At 43.4% G+C, this 18,106-nt stretch overlaps 2 protein-coding genes across 6 annotated transcripts; one reads left to right on the top strand and one right to left on the bottom strand.

Annotated features, from left to right (window-relative positions):
• Positions 1 to 2,558: 2,558 nt before the first annotated feature.
• On the bottom strand, positions 2,559 to 12,269 carry mars2 (methionyl-tRNA synthetase 2, mitochondrial). Its single transcript, XM_046296660.1, has 3 exons — positions 11,466 to 12,269; positions 4,213 to 4,547; positions 2,559 to 3,827 (listed from the first exon to the last, which is right to left on the bottom strand). The coding sequence occupies exons 1-3, from the start codon at positions 11,758 to 11,760 to the stop codon at positions 2,634 to 2,636; spliced, it is 1,824 nt and encodes a 607-aa protein (XP_046152616.1). The 5' UTR covers positions 11,761 to 12,269; the 3' UTR covers positions 2,559 to 2,633.
• A 575-nt stretch (positions 12,270 to 12,844) lies between these two features.
• Positions 12,845 to 18,095, top strand: zgc:101583 (uncharacterized protein LOC494104 homolog). Of its 5 annotated transcripts, none has more exons than XM_046295885.1 (6): positions 12,845 to 12,975; positions 14,859 to 14,997; positions 15,146 to 15,202; positions 15,597 to 15,687; positions 15,948 to 16,108; positions 16,469 to 18,095. In XM_046295885.1, the coding sequence occupies exons 1-6, from the start codon at positions 12,943 to 12,945 to the stop codon at positions 17,131 to 17,133; spliced, it is 1,146 nt and encodes a 381-aa protein (XP_046151841.1). In that variant the 5' UTR covers positions 12,845 to 12,942; the 3' UTR covers positions 17,134 to 18,095. The 5 variants fall into 5 exon arrangements, with proteins under 5 accessions (XP_046151841.1, XP_046151843.1, XP_046151845.1 ...); XM_046295887.1 differs by lacking the exon at positions 12,845 to 12,975 and adding an exon at positions 13,655 to 13,981; XM_046295889.1 differs by lacking the exon at positions 12,845 to 12,975 and adding an exon at positions 14,008 to 14,242.
• Positions 18,096 to 18,106: the final 11 nt, after the last annotated feature.

The raw sequence follows: 18,106 nt of genomic DNA, 5'->3' as shown, positions 1-18,106 counted from the left end.
ACAGTCAAAAAATATATATTAAAAAAATAATTAAATAACAATAACGAGGCTAAACACATGGGGTACCGGTATCCGAGTCAGTGTGCGGGGGTACAGGTTAGTTGAGGTCATTTGTACATGTAGGTAGGGGTGAAGTGACTATGTATAGATAAACTGTGTGTGTGATATCTCTTGTCGTGATGGGTGTATTGTCCTATATTTCTTATTTTGAATCAAATCAAATGACATTTTTAACATGTGTCGAATACAACAGGTACCAAATACAACCTTACCATGAAATGCTGACTTACAAGCCCTTAACCAACAATGCAGTTCAAGAAAGAGTTACTTTTTATTTTTTTACTTTAAGAAAATATTTTCTAACACAAAATAAGAAGCACAACAGACTACTGGAGCTCTTCTGTAGGACTGACCAGACATGTGTGTGTCAGTTCTACACTGAGACAGACCACAAAACTCACCACACCGTCCCTCTAGAGGAAGAGTTTGGAGAATGGAAGGCTCAGCTGTGGAAGACAGAGGCACTGCAGCAGATGATCAAGGAGCAATTGCAGAAGGTTCAAGATATCAAAAACTCAGTAGAGCTCATTCAGAGAGAGATATGAGACAGTGTGCAGGTCTTCACTGCTCTGGCACACTTCATTGCGAGAAGCCAGGCTGACTACATTGAGGTGATCGAGGAGAATCAGAAAGCAGCAGAGAGGCAGGCTGAAAGGCTCATCAAAGAGCTGGAGCAGGAAATCACTGAGCTACAGAGGAGAAGTACTTAGCTGAAGCAGCTCTCGCATAGTGAGGACCACCTTCACCGCTCCCCATCACTGTGCCCTCTGACACTCATCAAGGACTGGTCTGAGATCAGTGTTCACAGTGAACTGTGTGAGTGGAACCTGAGGAGAGCTTTGTCTCAGCTGGAGGAGATGGCAAGGAAAGCATTTTCTGAACTGGAGAAATTCAATAAAGAGATGGAGAGGATTCCTGAAGAGGATGCAGCTGTGACTCTGGACCCTGATACACATCTCCTTTTGTCTGAGGACAGGAAACAAGTGACAGGAAACAAAGACAATACATAAACTCCCTAACAACCCAGAGAGGGTTTTATACCAATTGTTGTGTCCTGGGAAAGGAGGGCTTTTCCTCAGGGAGATTCTACTATGATGTACAGGTGGGGGAAGAGTCCATCAATAGAAAATTAGGATAGCACTGTGCCCTGAGAATGTATACTAGACTGTGGGACTGATGTATTGGAATGAGTGTCAGGCCTGTACTAGCCCCACTCTCTCCCTAAAAAGAGAAGCCCCAGAAGGTTGGTGTGTTTGTGGATTATGAGGAGGGACAGGTCGCCTATGATGTCGAGGCCAAGTCTCATATCTTCTCTTTCTCTGGCTGCACCTTCACTGAGAAACTCTATCCATTTCTCTACCCAGGTTATCATGGTGGTGAAAACTCTGGCCCATTGGTCATCTCTCCTGTCACTCAGAATGAACTTTAACCTCTCAGCTGGTCATTCTTTAAAAAAAAAAAAAAATTGACCCATTTTTCTCCCTAATTTCGTGGTATCCAATTGTTGTAGTAGCTACTATCTTGTCTCATCGCTACAACTCCCGTACGGGCTCGGGAGAGACGAAGGTTGAAAGTCCTCCGATACACAACCCAACCAAGCCGCACTGCTTCTTAACACAGTGTGCATCCAACCCGGAAGCCAGCCGCACCAATGCGCCGGAGGAAACACCGTGCACCTGGCCACCTTGACTAGCGCACACTGCGCCCAGCCCGCCACAGGAGTCGCTGGTGCGCGATGAGACAAAGGACGCGAAGGACACCCCTACCGACCAAGCCCTCCCTAACCCGGGCGACGCTAGGCCAATTGTGCGTCGCCCCACGGACCTCCCGGTCGGTTGCGACAGAGCCTGGGCGCGAACCCAGGGACGGCACAGCTGCCGCTGCAGTACAGCGCCCTTAACCACTGCGCCACCCGGGAGGCCCTCGCTGATGGTCATTCTAAAGAGAAGATAACAGTGAAAGGAAATGTGTTCGAGGATGGCAGGGTAGCCTAGTGGTTAGAGCGTTGGACTAGTAACCGGAAGGTTGCATGTTCAAACCTCCGAGCTGACAAGGTACGAATCTGTCGTTCTGCCCCTGAACAGGCAGTTAACCCACTGTTCCTAGGCAGTCATTGAAAATAAGAAATTGTCCTTAACTGACTTGCCTAGTTAAATAAAAGGTAAAATTAAATAAATAAAAGTACTGAACTTGTATGGTCTTTATATGGGAGGTGGGAGAGAAAATAATAATATGGAACACTTCCAACTTTTTAAAGTAGTGTTAGTTCTGTACCTACAAATGGCAACTTGATAAAACTACTTCAAATTAAAAGGTTTATTGAACAGTGTTGTCACAGTGTTGACTACACCTACCACTTTTTGTTGATTGGTGGTTGTAGGTAGAACCATTTCATTTCTCTCAACAACCAAAAAATGTTTAACACTATTTGAATATAATAATGATCAATTGTAAACAAAAGCAGCAGTTAGGACAGCTCAAACAGACAGGAAAAATAATGCATTACACTGACATATTTAATCTAATTTATTTCAACTCATTTTACATGGACAGAAAACATAGAATTTCCATGTTTATGATTTCACTTGAGTGGCTTTCTTAGCCTTCTTGGGCTTTCCCTTCTCTGCATTTGGCCTCTCCAGACGATTAAACAGGACTCCAGTGTCAGGACCCAGTGCTCTGCCCTCAAAGGGGCAGTCCTTTCCCTGATATTTAACCAGGAAGTCCAGAGCAGCCCAGCTCTTCTCCTCTGGCTTCACCCCCAGCCTGGACAGAAGTTTGTCTGCTATCTCTGGCACTATGGGCTGTAGGAGTGTCCCATACATCCTCAGACACTCTAGGGACACGTGGAGGATGGTGTCCAGCCACAGCTGGTCCATCCCATCCCCACTGCCCAACTTCCATGGTGTGTGCCGCTGGACAAAGCCGTTGGTCTGCCTCACGCACCGGTTAATGGCCTCCAGAGCTTTGTACACCTGCACACTATCGTAGTGCTGCTCCACCACAGCTGGTAGTGCACGTACAGCATCCAGCATGTGATAATCTTCATCCACAGCCCTCCCCTTATGTGCTACAGTCCCTTGCCTGGGGAAGGAGTCAGAGCAGAAGTGGGGGTAGATCTGAGCTGGGTTGAGAGAGGGAGCAGTGCAGCGGTTTAGAAGGCCACCCAGAGAGTCTGTCAGCTCGGCATTGAGCAGTTTGACCACTTTATCATCGTCATAGTCGCAGTCTGTGTCTGGGACCCCCTGGCGCAGGAGGAAGTACCTCATACCGTCTATGGTGAACCTTTGAGACCTCTCCAGGGGGTCCACCACATTCCCCAAGCTTTTAGACATTTTCTTCCCTCCCACTGTCCAATGAGAGTGCACATGTATGGTCTGTGGGAGGGGCAAGTCAGCAGCCAGTAGGAATGCCGGCCAATAGATGGCATGGAATTTGAGAATGTCCTTTCCCACGACATGATGGGCAGCCCTCCACCATTGAGAGTGTGAGTCCGGGTAACCAGCCACTGTGAGGTAGTTGACCAGGGCGTCTAACCACACGTAGATTGTCTGGTCGAGGTCACCAGGAACTGGAATGCCCCACTGGAGGCGGCTTCTCTGGCGGGAGACAGAGAGGTCTGGGAGGTCCTCCTGGAGCCACTGGAGAACGGCGCGGTGGAACCGTTCTGGCTGCACTGCTCTGGGGTTCCCCTCCAGCCACTCCTGCAGCCGGGACCGGAACTCAGACAGACGGAACATGTAGTTCTCCTCCTTCATCCACTCCACCTGCAAAAGACAAACCAGATTTTATTTGATGAGAAAAACAATGTATAAAAGAGCACTAGAGTAGCAAATAAAGTTTTTTTTAAATAATTCAAACCTGCTTGAGTCACTGGACCTGAATTTATCTGACACGATGGATATGATTTTTCCTGTTCTCTTTCAGATTGTGTAGGTGTTACTTCAGAAACATCACGTTTTGAATACAGACACCTTCTACATTTTATCTCACCTTCCTAATCGTTATTACATTTCTTATGCAAGAAAGAGAAGCGTTACATGGCCATACCAAAGAACAACACTCAGTAAATGACATGAATCAATGAGATGTAGTAGTAAACCTTGTTATGATGCGAGCAACAACTATTTATGAAGTCATCCTTTAGCCTACCTCGTGGCCGCTCTCCAGAGAAATCTTGATCTCCTTCCCTGATGAATCCTTGGCATCTCCCACCTGCGATGGCATGAGGAAGCTCTCGTCCTGCGTGGAGTACCAGCCTTCATAATTCCCCTTATAGATGAAGCCTTTACTCTGAAGCACGGTCCAGAAGTGCTCCACTGCACAGCGGTGTCTCTCCTCAGTGGTACGGATGTAGTCAGTGTATGAGATGTGACAGCTCTTGAAGAGGTATTTGAATCTCTCAGATACTTTAGTGCAAAAACTTAGAGGATCCTGTCCGGCAGCATTGGCAGCCTGTTGGATTTTGAGTCCGTGCTCATCTGTACCTGAAATGCAAAGATGTTATTTAGATATTATGAATGAAGGGGGTGAGTCTCGAAACTCGGGTCGCCTGTCCCCAAGGTAAATCAAATGACAGTTTAGCAGATGTTATAGACGTTACTGCGAAATGCGTGTTACTAGCTCCTAACAGTGAGGCAAAATGTCAAACAAGTACACAAACAATCAAAAACGAGACAATAAATCACGAATGTCAGAACGAATACAGTTAACAACCCAAATAACATTACAATTGGATTACTGAAACAATCTATGCGTATATACACCAACAAGACATACCTAGAATGATATGTACAGCAGTAGATATTAGTGAGCTATGTTGAGAATACAGTGTATAACAATAACTAATAGCAATGTAGATATCAGAATGAGGTAAGTGAAGAATACAGTATAAAAGAAACAGTCCCGTGTTCAATGTCTATATACGTGGGACTGCAGCATTGGCTGTGTGTCTGTGCATTTGTGATGCGTGGGTGGGTTTTGGGTCATGAAATATTGTGTGGATGAAGGGCGGGTGGGTTGCAGTCAGATTGAAAAATAAAATGTGTAAATATATCATTTCTATAGGTTACATTGAGGTTTTTACTTCATTATTTTGGCATAAGTGAGTAAGCATGCTTCAGTAACGGAGCTCAGCTAGCCGAATGAGTGCTCACATACTCTCTTAAGACCTTCGCTTGAAAAACAAGAAAAAAAAGCAACAATTGTACTGTGTTGGTCAATTTTGAGACACTGTAGGCTGAATTAATCTAGGATACCTCAAGAAATGTCATGAATTGATGTTTTTGCATCTGACTTGGATGTTTGGTGCAGTATTTAAGTGAAAATATGTACACGAGAACAACTCATCTCTCGTTGAAAAACAACAGGCACTTCATTGAAGAATCCCTACTGTTAACCAATCACCGACGAGTGGGCGGAGACTTCGGCTTGCCTCAAGAAAATGTTTTGTGTGCCCGAACAGAGAATTTCTGTGTAGGTAGTTGTGGAAAAATGTAGGGACGTGACAAATAGACAATTTTGTCAATGTTTAAACTGCCATTTTTTTAAATCAGCTTTCCATAAAAAATGATAAGACCTTTTTATAAAATTCCACGTGAAATCCTATTGCGTGATATGACCACTAGGAGACATTTCCTTTTGCCGTGTTCACTGGAGTCTCGCCCCACTACTGAACTGACAAGTGTTGTTTGTAACACAAGATGGAGGAGAGCCTGTCTCCTGTCAGAGATAGCAGTCATTTTGGGAGATTGCAAAATGACTTTTTCATTCAAAACAGGATAAATATATAGTTTCAGGTGATAATAAAACATGTTTTGTTTAGTTACTTCTACCTCAACTTGTTTCTTTAACTTTATTCTCCATTGAAATGCATGTAATCCGCCGCAACGTAACAGAGTGCTATTGGGTAATGTGAATGAGGTTTATGCGTTCATCTGGATGTGTGTAACACAAGTTCAACATTCACTCCTGCGTTGTCTTGGCTGTGTGCTTAGGGTCGTTGGCTTGTTGTAAGGTGAACCTTCAACCTAGTCTGAGGTCCTGAGCGCTCCGGAGCAGGTTTTCATCAGGGATCTCTCTATACTTGGCTGTGTTAATCTTTCCTTCGATCCTGACTAGTCTCCCAGTACCTGCCACTGAAAAACCTCCATAGCATGTTGCCACCACCACGCTTCACCGTAGGGATGGTGCCAGGTTTTCTCCAGATGTAACGCTTGGCATTCAGGCCAAAGAGTTTAATCTTGGTTTCATCAGACCAGAGAATCTTGTTTCTCATGGTCTGAGTCCTTTAGGTGCCTTTTGGCAAACTCCATGCAGGCTGTCATGTGCCTTTTACTGAGGAGTGGCTTCCGTCTGGCCACTCTACCATAAAAACCTGATGGGTGGAGTGCTGCAGAGAAGGTTCTCCCATCTCCACAGTGGAACTCTAAAGCTCTGTCCGAGTGACCATCAGGATCATTGTCACCTCCCTGATCTCTAGGATGAGTCTTGGCGATTCCAAACTTCTTCCATTTAAGCATGATGAAGGCCACTGTGTTCTTGGGGACCTTCAATTCTGCAGAATTTTTTTGGCACCCTTCCCCAAATCTGTACAGACACAATCCTGTCTCGGAGCTCTACGGACAATCCCGTCGACCTCATGGCTTGGTTTTTGCTCTGACATGCACTGTCAACTGTGGGACCTTATATAGAGAGGTGTGTACCTTTCCAAATATACTCAGTCAGTTAGGAAAGATAAGGCTAGCTATTTCAAACAGAAATTTGCTTCCTGTAGCACAAATTCCAAAAGGTTTTGGAACACTGAAGTCCATGGCGAATAAGAGCACCTCCTCCCAGCTGCCCACTGCACTAAGGATAGGAAACACTGTCACCACCGGTAAATCTACGATAATCAATCATTTCAACAAGCATTTTTCTACGGCTGGCCATGCTTCCCAGCTGGTTACCCCTATCCAGGCCAACATCTCAGCACCCCCCCACAGCAACTTGCCCAAGCCCCCCCCCCCCCCCCACTTTTCCTTCACCCAAATAGCTGATGTTCCCGAAAGAGCTGCAAAATCTGGATCCCCAGAAATCAGCTGGGCTGGACAATCTGGACTCCCTCTTTCTAAAATTATCCGCCGCAATTTTTTGCAACCCCTATTACTAGCCTGTTCAACCACTCTTTCGTATTGTCCGAGATCCCCAAAGAACGGAAAGCTGCCGCGGTCATCCCTCTCTTCAAAGGAGGTGACACGCTAGACCCAAACTGCTATATGCATCCTGCCCTACCTTCCTAAAATCTTTGAAAGCCAAGTTAACAAACAGATCACCGACCATTTTGAATCCTACCGTACCGTAAGCAATCTGGTTTCCGAGCTGGTCATGGGTGCAACTCAGCCACGCTCAAGGTCCTAAACGATATCATAACTGCCATCGATAAAAGACAGTACTGTGCAGCCGTCTTCATCAACCTGGCCAAGGCTTTTGACACTGTCAATCACTGTATTCCTATCGGCAGACTCAATAGCCTTAGCTTCTCAAATGACTGCCTCGCCTGGTTCACCAACTACTTCTCAGATAGAGCTAAGTGTGTCAAATCGGAAGGCCTCTTGGGCCGAATATTTTTCTCTCTCTCTCTCTCTCTCTCTCTCTGGGTATGTATATATTTCAATGATGTCGCTCTTGCTGCGGGTGATTCTCTGACCCACCTCTACGCAGACGACACCATTCTGTATACATCTGGCCCTTCTTTGGACACTGTGCTAACAAACCTCCAAATGAGCTTCAACGCCATACAACACTCCTTCTGTGGCCTCCAACTGCTTTTAAATGCTTGTAAAACTAATTGCATGCTCTTCAACCAATTTCTGCCCGCACTCTCCCGCCCGACTAGTATCACTACTCTGGACGGTTTTGACCTAGAATATGTGGACAACTAAAAATACCTAGGTGCTAGTTAGACTGTAAACTCTCCTTCCAGACTCACATTATTAAGCAACTCCAATCCAAACTTAAATCTAGAATCGGCTTCCCATTTCGCAACAAAGTATCCTTCACTCATGCTGCCAAACATACCCTCGTAGAATTGACTATCCTACCGATCCTTGACTGGTGGCGATGTCATTTACAAAATAGCACCCAACACTCTACTCAGCAAACTGGATGTAGTCTATCACAGTGCCACCTGTTTTGTCACCAAAGCCCCATATACTACCCACCACTGCGACCTGTATGCTCTCGTTGGCTGGCCTCACTACATATTCATCGCCAAACCCACTGGCTCCAGGTCATCTATAAGTCTTTGCTAGGTAAAGCCCTGCCTTCTCTCAAGTCACTGGTCACCAGAGCAACACCAACCAGTAGCACGTGCTCCAGCAGGTATATTGCACTGGGCATCCCCAAAGCAAACACTTCCTTTGGCCGCCTTTCCTTCCAGTTCTCTGCTGCCAATGACTGGAACGAATTGCAAAAATCACTGAAGCTGGAGACTCATATCTCCCTCTAACTTTAAGCATCAGCTGTCAGAGCAGCTCACAGATCACTGTACTTGTACACAGCCAATCTGTAAATAGCCACCCAACGACCTCATCCCCATATTATTACTTACTCTCTTGCACCCCAGTATCTCTACTTGCACATCATCATCTGCACTTCTATTACTCCAGTATTAATGTTAAATTCTAATTAGTTATCCTCTATAGCCTATTTATTGCCTACCTCCCTACATTTGCACACACTGTACATTTATGTTTATATTTTTATTTTCTATTGTGTTATTAACTGTATGTTTGCTTATGTGTAACTCTGTTGTTTTTGTCGCACTGCTTTGCTTTATCTTGGCCAGGTCGCAGTTGTAAATGAGAACTTGTTATCAACTGGCCTACCTGGTTAAATAATGTTTAAATAAGATAAAAAATAAAAATCATATCCAATCAATTGAATTTACCACAGGTAGACTCCAATCAAGTTGTAGAAACATCTCGAGTATGATCAATGGAAACAGGATGCACCTGAGCTCAATTTTGATTCTCACTGAATATTTAGGTAAATGTGATATCAGTTTTTGTATTTGTAATATATTTGCTAACATTTTTAATAACGTGGTCCTTCTGTAGCTCAGTTGGTAGAGCATGGCGCTTGTAACGCCAGGGTAGTGGGTTCGATCCCCGGGACCACCCATACGTAGAATGTATGCACACATGACTGTAAGTCGCTTTGGATAAAAGCGTCTGCTAAATGGCATATATTATTATTATTATTATTAATAACCTGTTTTACACTTTGTCATTATGGGGTATTGTGTGTAGATTGAGGGGGAAAAAATATGTAATACATTTTAGAATAAGGCTGTAACGTAACAAAATGTCAAGGGGACTGAATAGTTTCCGAATGCACTGTACTTCTGGTGTACCAAAATGCAAGGTGTTACCAAAGTGTTAAGGTTTGGGCCTAACTTTATGCACGCCAAATATCTTACATGCCAATCGCTTTTTGGGAATGGGCAGAAAGTCAACCTTGATCCACTGTCTCAAAAAGGATAATGTCTGAGTTTAGGGTTAAATGGACACTGAAATCTGGACACTGACTATGTCTATAACCTCTCTCATAGTCTTAATATTAACTCCTGCAGGATTAAAAACATTTCTTGCTGTAAAATTATACACCAAATGTACATTTTGACTAGGGAACAGGAGTGAAGAAATATGATTTCTTCCAGCATTTTGAGAGAACGCAAATGCACAGTCTGTAGAGGTTCCATTTTTATCAGCATCATAAAAGCGGACGGTATTTCACCGTAAAACATAAAATATGCATTCGAACTGAAATGTTAACAGAAACATGTTGGGTCATTTTCACAGCTTTCTATTTCCTTACAAATCGGTTAAACTGATGTCATTTAGAAATTTTGCACAAAAAAAATCTTCACAGTTGGGATGGTGTTCTTTGGCTTGCAAGCCTCTCCTTTTCCCCTTCAAACATAACGATGGTCATTATGGCCAAAACATTTGACCTCTGTCATTGCCAACAAAGGGTATATAACAAAGTATTGAGATAAACTTTTGTTATTGACCAAATACTTATTTTCCACCAAAATCTGCAAGTAAATTCATTAAAAGTCCTACAATGTGATTTTCTGTATTTTTTGTCTGTCATAGTTGAAGTGTACCTACGATGAAAAGTACAGGCCTCTCATCTTTTTAAGTGGGAGAACTTGCACAATTGGTGGCTGACTAAATACTTTTTTGTAAGTGAGTGAGTGAGTGAGTGAGTGAGTGAGTGAGTGAGTGAGTGAGTGAGTGGTGGTGAGTGAGTGAGTGAGTGAGTGAGTGAGTGAGTGAGTGAGTGAGTGAGCGAGTGAGTCAGCGAGTGAGTGAGTCAGCGAGTGAGTGAGTCAGCGAGTGAGCGAGTCAGCGAGTCTGTGTGTGTAAGGTGTGTCTGTGTATAAGGTGTAAGTGAGTCTCTGTCTCCTACTACAGGAGGTGGCATGATGGCTGTTCAACAGTCTGATAGAGACCTGGGGATCGAAAGAAGCTGTTTTTCAGTCTGTCCCGGCTTTGATGCACCTGTACTGTCTCAGTCTGCTAGATGGTAGCAGAGTGAACAGACCGTGACTCAGGTGGCTGAGATCCTTGATGATTTCTTGGCCTTCCTGTGTGTAACCGATGTGAAATAGCTAGCTAGTTAGTAAGTGGGGTGCTCTCTAATACCGTTTAAATCAGTGACGTCACTCGCTCTGAGATCTCGAAGTAGTTGTTCCAATTGCTCTGCAAGGGCTGCAGCTTTTGTGGAGCGATGGGTAACGATGCTTCGTGGGAGGCAGTTGTTGATGTGTGCAGAGGGTCCCTGGTTCGAGCCCAGGTAGGGACGGAATCTATACTGTTACATGTGACACAGTGCTGTAAAGCTTTTGACTCCCATGCGGATGAGGGCATGCTCCCGCTCTGTCTCCTGTAGACCACAATCAGCTCCTTTGTTTTTTTTTACGTTAAGGAAGAGGTTATTTTTCTGGCATGACTCCGCCAGAGCTCTAACCTCCTCCCTGTAGGCTCGTCATTGTTGATAATCAGGCCTACCACTGTCATGTCATCAGTAAACTTGATGATTGAGTTGGAGTCGTGTGTAGCCACACAGTCATAGGTAAACTGGGAGTACAGGAGGGGGCTGGGGACAAACCCATGGCGTGCCCTGTGTTGAGGATCAGTGTAGCGGAGGTGTTGTTGCATACTCTCACCACCCTGGGTCTGCCCTTCGAGGATGGGCTAGGTAAGCGTGTTAACCAATGCTTCAATAGGGATATTTCACTTCACGCTTATAAACAAGGGCAACTACAATATTACCACAATAGTGTAACGACCCTGGGTTTATAAGCGCGGAAATCGACTCAATCAATCCACATTGATTTGCATGTGTTTTTCACTCACCTGTGACAAACCTGGAGTTGAACCCCTGTAGAAGCTTGTATCTGTGCAGGAAGTCAGCAGTAACAGCCGAGTACAAGTGTCCAATATGAGGGGCAGCGTTCACATAGAAGATAGGGGTGGTGATATAATAGTTCCGGTCTTGTGTCGGAATATCAGTGCACAGGCGTCTCACCATGAGCCTTTTGCAATTCCAGAATGATGGGGATGGAGAAAGTGCACATCTTGTAGCATGGCTGAATGACCATCTCTGTGCAACCTTACAGTTTCTGATAATGGAGAGGTACGTCTTCATCATGGGACAATAGGCAACTGTTGACAGCGTCCACAAACTATGATTGTGAGGTTATGACGGACCATATGACAAACGTTACCAACTCAGCGTTGATATTGCGGTCCATTGTAAATGGCAACAGTGATATCCTCACCCGGTGTTAATTCATTTCTAAAAGCCCATGAGTCGTAGAGAAAAGTAACGACACCAGAAATGTCAAAACAGTTTAGTATTTTGAGTAATCCTGGTAATTGTTTGTTTTTATATAAATATAATTCCGTAAAGGACTCCACTTTACATATCTTTATGAAACCCACGTCTGTTTCCCTGCCAAGGTTAGATCTTCTTCCGTTTGCTACAACGTAATTTCGGATTAATCCAATCACAGTGCACAACAAATTTATACCACCCCTTTCTACAGGGAACAACCAATCCGATCAGCAGGAAGACGCACAATTCGTTTTACATGGCCCGGTGCCCCGGTTTAACGTAGTTTTGCTTACTTTCAACTATTCCATGGTTTAAAAAAATATCCACTCACCCGAGGCACCGGGCCTTGTACCTTGTAAAACGAGTGTTATGCGTTATCCTTGGGACGAAACCACGGATGCGTAAATGTGAAGCATCCGGTTGGCGTTTCCACTCACTACCAAATATGGTGACGAGAAAGCCCAGTGGCCGGTAGTGGGGGAAGATGGGTCGAGATGGATTTTGGCCAACATTCTGATCATTTTCTCAACGATTAAACATTTGATCTCAATACAGTTTCCGGAACTGAGTTTTATTTATTTAACCATGTAAGCCAGTTGAGAACAAGTTCTCATTTACAACTGCGACCTAGCCAAGATAAAGCAAAGAAGTGCGACAAAAACTACAGTTACACATAAACAAACGTACAGTTCTGAACCGAGTGCACTAAGTTTTGTAGACTTCACACTTTGCCAAAGTTTTTTAAATATTTTTTTAATCGCGTTGTTCAGGAGTGCAAGGGCGAATTGAGTTATTGCACATGCGCAACTTCACATTCCCGGACTGAACTATGCAAATACATGCTAGAACGCGCCAATGCTCGTGCTTGACTATGCCCACTATGATTCATTTGCTCCCATTGGAAACGACAGGCTATAGTCTTGGGTTAGTTCTTATCCTACAGACCCTGGTGCGACTCCAGGCTGTATCACAACCGGCCGTGATTGGGAGTACCATATGGCGACACACAATTGGTCCAGCGTCATCCAGGTTAGGCAGTCATTGTAAATAAGAATTTGTTCATAACTGGACTTGCCCAGGTAAATAAATACATATTTTTAAAAAATAGAGCCAGATTCTGTAATATGTTTCCTGACTTCCACCCCAAATTCCTGCACTACAAATGCTGACCTAGTACACCCTGTCCTTGGATCTTTTGAACCATCTGTGTAAATGGCCACAAAATCATGATACAAAGTATTGTGAGTCTCTTTAAACAAATCAGATGGATCAACACCTTCGCTATCTTTCTGTAGTCTCTCCAATACTTCTAGATCAACAACTGGAGGTCGGAGTAGCCATGGTGGATTTACAGGAATAGCTACCATTGGACTAAACTCCCTTCCATACAGTCCAATCTCTTTCACCTTGGTATGACCAACCCAAAGTTTGTGTTCTGTCTTCGGTCATGTTTCCAACATGCCTGTAAAATCCCTTTTGAAGGATGAGACACCCCATGTCCCTGTAGGTTAACCCAATAATGAATTGCCAACTGCTGTCTCCTAATCTACAATGGCATGTCACCCATCTCCACCTGCAGTGCAGCCACGGGGGTGATTCAAATAATAAACTAATCATCAAGCTTTGATCATTTGAATCAGCTGTGTAGTGTTAAAGCAAAAAACAAAACGTGCACCCCTTGTGAAACGCTGTCCTAGCGCTTACTTTAACAATTTTAAATGTCAACTTCAATGGCGTAGGGATGTACCAAGGATGCCGAATAGAACAGACCCGTGTAAAACGAACTCGCCCATTTTTGTCTCTGATATGTCCCACATAAACTCCCATTTGCTTGTTAATTTGGGTTTTCATAAAGTCAGTTGATGTAAATTATAAATGATTGTGGCGAGTTCGTAAACGTTGGCCAGATATGGTATGAAACAAATATAGCTATAAAATTACATATTTGACACTGCACGAGGAAGTGCAGTATCCATTCTGGGCGGACTCCAGCAGTCAGCTGCTTCTTTACAGATCGAATGGGTTGAAAGCAAAGGTGAGCTCAAAGTACATTTTAGGATGTGTACTATACTAGCCTTTCGTGTTCACGTGAATGTTGTGTGCAAACAAGAAAATAGAATAGCAAGTCCGCTATACAGCCCAATATGTGATGTAGAAACCGTTCTCTTCTGCCTGTCTTGCTTATTTCAAAAGTTAGCTGGCTAGGCAGGCTAATAGCCCCGCTACATTGCTTTGCCAGTCAAGTTATTGTTACCAGCTACGTCTTATGACCTCTGTTCAGAATGAGTAATTACAGGTAAAAAAAAAACGTTATTCGGATGATTCAGGTAGGATATATTGCTGCTAATACTACCTCACCGCATAAATCTGATCAAATGTGTAACGTTTAGTAGACATCGTCACGCGATTAGAAAGTTAGCTAGCTAGCTGGCAAAAATAAGACTAGCAGCTGAAGGAAATATTCAGGCTGAAGTCAACACGCTGAATTGAACTGTAAAAGCTAAGTATGTGGTCGTTACTGTAATTTCACCTTTCCTCATTTATAGCTCCTCGTGAGCATATTACTCAATGTTTGTTTAAATTCAGACGGTTTGTAAAAAGTAACGTTTTTGTTAACAAACCCAAACACTATATAGCTTCTAAATATGCCTATGATCTAATCCATAGTTGCATCTACAAATTTGAGAATAATTGCGTTTCTCCAGCCCGTTCCTCAGCTGTACTGCAAACCCGTTGTGTCAAGGCTGCGGGATTGAACAACGAATATATTGATTGTCTTTAGGGTTAGTTAGGTGTTTAGGTTAATAGACAATAACAGTAGTAGACATGGTTAGAGAACCGCCATCCAGAACCTTTCAAAACCTGCGATCTGTGTACTCTGCATTATTATCACATCTGGTGGTGATTTTCAGATGGATATCGGAACAAACCGCACTGACTTCTACATTGGCCTCTCTCTTGCCATGAGCTCGAGCATATTCATTGGAGGAAGCTTCATCCTTAAGAAGAAAGGTCTTTTGCGATTGTCCAGCAAAGGGTTTATGCGAGCAGGTATTACCACCATCATATATAACTTCATCTTAACTTTAGCTACGTTGGGCAATTGAAAGTATGCTTACTAAATAAAACTTTAAACACTTGTATTATTAGTATAGTAGGCCCTATCTGTATGATCATACATTATATTTGTATTTATTAGGTCAGGGGGGATATGCTTACCTCAAGGAATGGCTATGGTGGGCAGGACTAATATCAAGTAAGTGTAGAAAAATCTGTCACCTGATCACAATGGTTCTTTATTTTAGAATACCAATTTAGCATTACTGAACTTTAGCATATGGTACAGTAGGGTAAACCTTGTAGTAACAGTCCTCATTGACCTTTCCCTGTTAACATTGTGGTCTTTGTTTTCAAAGAGAAAGGGAGGCTGTTGTGGGTTTGGTATTTTTGCTGGTAGTCTTTTGTGATGACGCAACGACCCACATTGTCGTATTGAAATCTTTGAAGTACACATTCCTCAGAAGATCACGTTTGCACATGTAGGCTGAATGAGAGCATAGTTATCAAAACTCACCTCCGCTTACAATTACAGTACCATGTGCATTGTCCCATGTCATTGTTGCATACTAATGCTGGTTTCTGTGTTTCAGTGGGAGCTGGGGAAGCAGCTAACTTTGCCGCTTACGCTTTTGCCCCTGCCACATTGGTAACACCACTGGGAGCAATGAGCGTTCTTGTGAGGTAAATGGCTGATTACTGAACTTCAGCTTGTGCTTTGATCGGTACTGAGTTCCTCATCTCATGAACTGTTAAGATAAGCGTGAGGTGACATTCTGTTTCAAAATGTAATAATCCATTTGCAAAGAGCTAGTTCTAGGATGTTTTCCTGACATGTATTTGGGCCTAAAGTCAGTCAGACTTTATTGCATGCCATTAAAATGAAGATGGCTACAGAAAAAAAATCTGTTCATTTTAACTAGACAAACTTATTTTGCCTGCAGTGCTGTGCTGTCCTCATACTTCCTCAATGAGCGGTTGAATGTTCACGGGAAGATGGGCTGCTTGCTGTGCATCCTTGGTTCCACTGTCATGGTCATCCACGCCCCTCAGGAGGAGGAGGTGGCCTCCCTTACTGCCATGGCTGAGAAGCTCCAAGACCCAGGTACTGTAACTGACATCATGGGTCCAGATCTACACAAACACTATTCTATAATATCATCTTGCATCCCAAATAACTACTCGTTATGTGAATTTTTTTTAAGGTTAAAAAAATATGTGCAGTGCCTTTAGGCCAATCCCCTTGCATGCGCTGGTAATGTTTTTGACCATGTTGAGAAACGTATTACTTCAGTTATACCAATGTCTCACATGTTGACCTATGCTGAATCACTCAGCAGCTGTTCAGAGCCACTGATCCCAAAAAGCATTGGCTTGTTAATAAGTAAAAATGCAAGAATCTCAACTATTGTATCATGCTCTTACAATGTACTCATTCAAATGTTCCGACTGTGATGTCTCCCAGGATTCATAGTGTTCGCCGTGTCTGTCGTGACGAGCAGCTTGATCCTCATCTTCCTTGTCGCCCCGCGCTATGGCCAGAAAAACGTGCTGGTTTACATCCTGATCTGCTCCGTGATTGGCTCCCTGTCGGTGTCCTGCGTCAAGGGCCTGGGCATCGGCATTAAGGAGCTGTTCGCTGGCACTGCTGTCCTAAAGGAACCCCTGTTCTGGTGTCTACTCATTTGTCTGGTGATCTGCGTCAGCATCCAGATCAGCTATCTCAATAAAGCCTTGGACATTTATAACACATCCATCGTCACGCCCATCTATTACGTGTTCTTCACCACCTCTGTAATGGCATGTTCAGCTATCCTCTTCAAGGAGTGGCTGAGCATGAGCACGGACGGAGCTGTGGGGACAGTCAGTGGGTTTCTCACAATTATCTTGGGTATCTTCCTCCTTCATGCATTTAAAGATCTCACATTCAGTTGGGACTCGCTGCCACTGTACCTGAGGAAGGGACCTCATGGATCCCCTTGGGGCCAGCAGGCCTACGTGGCCCTGCCCAGCCAGGAGAGCCAGGCAGAGGGGCCAGGGGAGGGGAAGCTGGCCAGAGAGGGGAACTCAAAGGGCAGCTACTCGCCAGAGGGCTCAATGAGGAGGAACAATAGCTTTGTCACCACTTAGCACTTGGGATCAATTCAGTTTAATTCAGTATGATTGAAGCTCAATTCATGACTCTGAAAACAATAGGCAATTTTGAATTCCTTAATTGAATTTCAGCGAATTTCCTGAATCGAAAACTGAATTGACTCCAACCCTATATAGCACGAAGGCCAAATGTTTAGAGATCAACTTCCCATTGCCAGTTTTACATTTCTGTTTATTTGATATTTAACCACCTGCGTAGACAAGTGGAAAATATGTTTACTAAATACAGTCTTAAAATGCAATAGCCACTGGAAGGATTGTTTGCCTAATTATCATGCACTGCAATCCAGTGAGCACATTGCATTTCTATACCGACAAATGTACAGTATGTCTAGAGATTAGCAAAGTCCAACAGAATTTTATTTTACTTCATGGTACGCCTAAACCATTCAACTGGTTGAAAGTATTAGTCCTACAGGTTTCCCCTTAATCCGAATGGTTTCTACTGTATTAAAAAAACTGGTGTACATACACTTAATATTTAATCATGGACAGTGATAATTGAATGTATTGATTTTAGTTCAGATCCACTAGTTTTGATATGAACCGACTAGTGCCTTTTGTTTTTTACTGACTGAACTGTAACTTATTGATAGGCCTGTCTTATTCCTTTGTTTTAATGTTCCTTTAAAAATGAATGAGCTAATGTGAGTCGAGGCAATGCAGCCTTTGTGTACTTGCTTCAATCATCTTTCAAAGTTAGTGATTGTTCAATATTCACAATCTGAGTGTGAAGTTACTGTAATGTAATTACCTCAATTGAATTTATTGATCATGTATATGAACATCAGTATTAACTGAGGCACTTTCCTTGAAATAGCCTCTTTTGAAACACATTCCTACTACTGCACGTGCCAAACTTAATGTATTTCTTAATCATTGATTTAACATACTGCTCATTCTTTTAGTATGTCAATAAACGATTACCTTTTTATACAGCAAGACCCTA

The sequence above is a fragment of the Oncorhynchus gorbuscha genome, linkage group LG13 (genome assembly GCF_021184085.1).
Source record: "Oncorhynchus gorbuscha isolate QuinsamMale2020 ecotype Even-year linkage group LG13, OgorEven_v1.0, whole genome shotgun sequence".
Taxonomy (NCBI): domain Eukaryota; kingdom Metazoa; phylum Chordata; class Actinopteri; order Salmoniformes; family Salmonidae; genus Oncorhynchus; species Oncorhynchus gorbuscha.
This window is presented reverse-complemented; position numbering and strand designations above follow the sequence as displayed.

What these genes read in the sequence shown, in the direction of transcription:
- mars2 (XM_046296660.1), bottom strand. Translation starts at nt 11,760, where the DNA reads ATGATGAAGACGTACCTCTCCATTATCAGAAACTGTAAGGTTGCACAG. An exon ending in CAACTCCAGGTTTGTCACAG is followed by an intron (nt 4,548 to 11,465) that starts GTGAGTGAAAAA and finishes TTTGCATTTCAG; the next exon opens with GTACAGATGAGCACGGACTC. An exon ending in CTCTGGAGAGCGGCCACGAG is followed by an intron (nt 3,828 to 4,212) that starts GTAGGCTAAAGG and finishes TGTCTTTTGCAG; the next exon opens with GTGGAGTGGATGAAGGAGGA.
- zgc:101583 (XM_046295885.1), top strand. Translation starts at nt 12,943, where the DNA reads ATGGCGACACACAATTGGTCCAGCGTCATCCAG. An exon ending in CAAAGGGTTTATGCGAGCAG is followed by an intron (nt 14,998 to 15,145) that starts GTATTACCACCA and finishes TGTATTTATTAG; the next exon opens with GTCAGGGGGGATATGCTTAC. An exon ending in TGAGAAGCTCCAAGACCCAG is followed by an intron (nt 16,109 to 16,468) that starts GTACTGTAACTG and finishes GATGTCTCCCAG; the next exon opens with GATTCATAGTGTTCGCCGTG.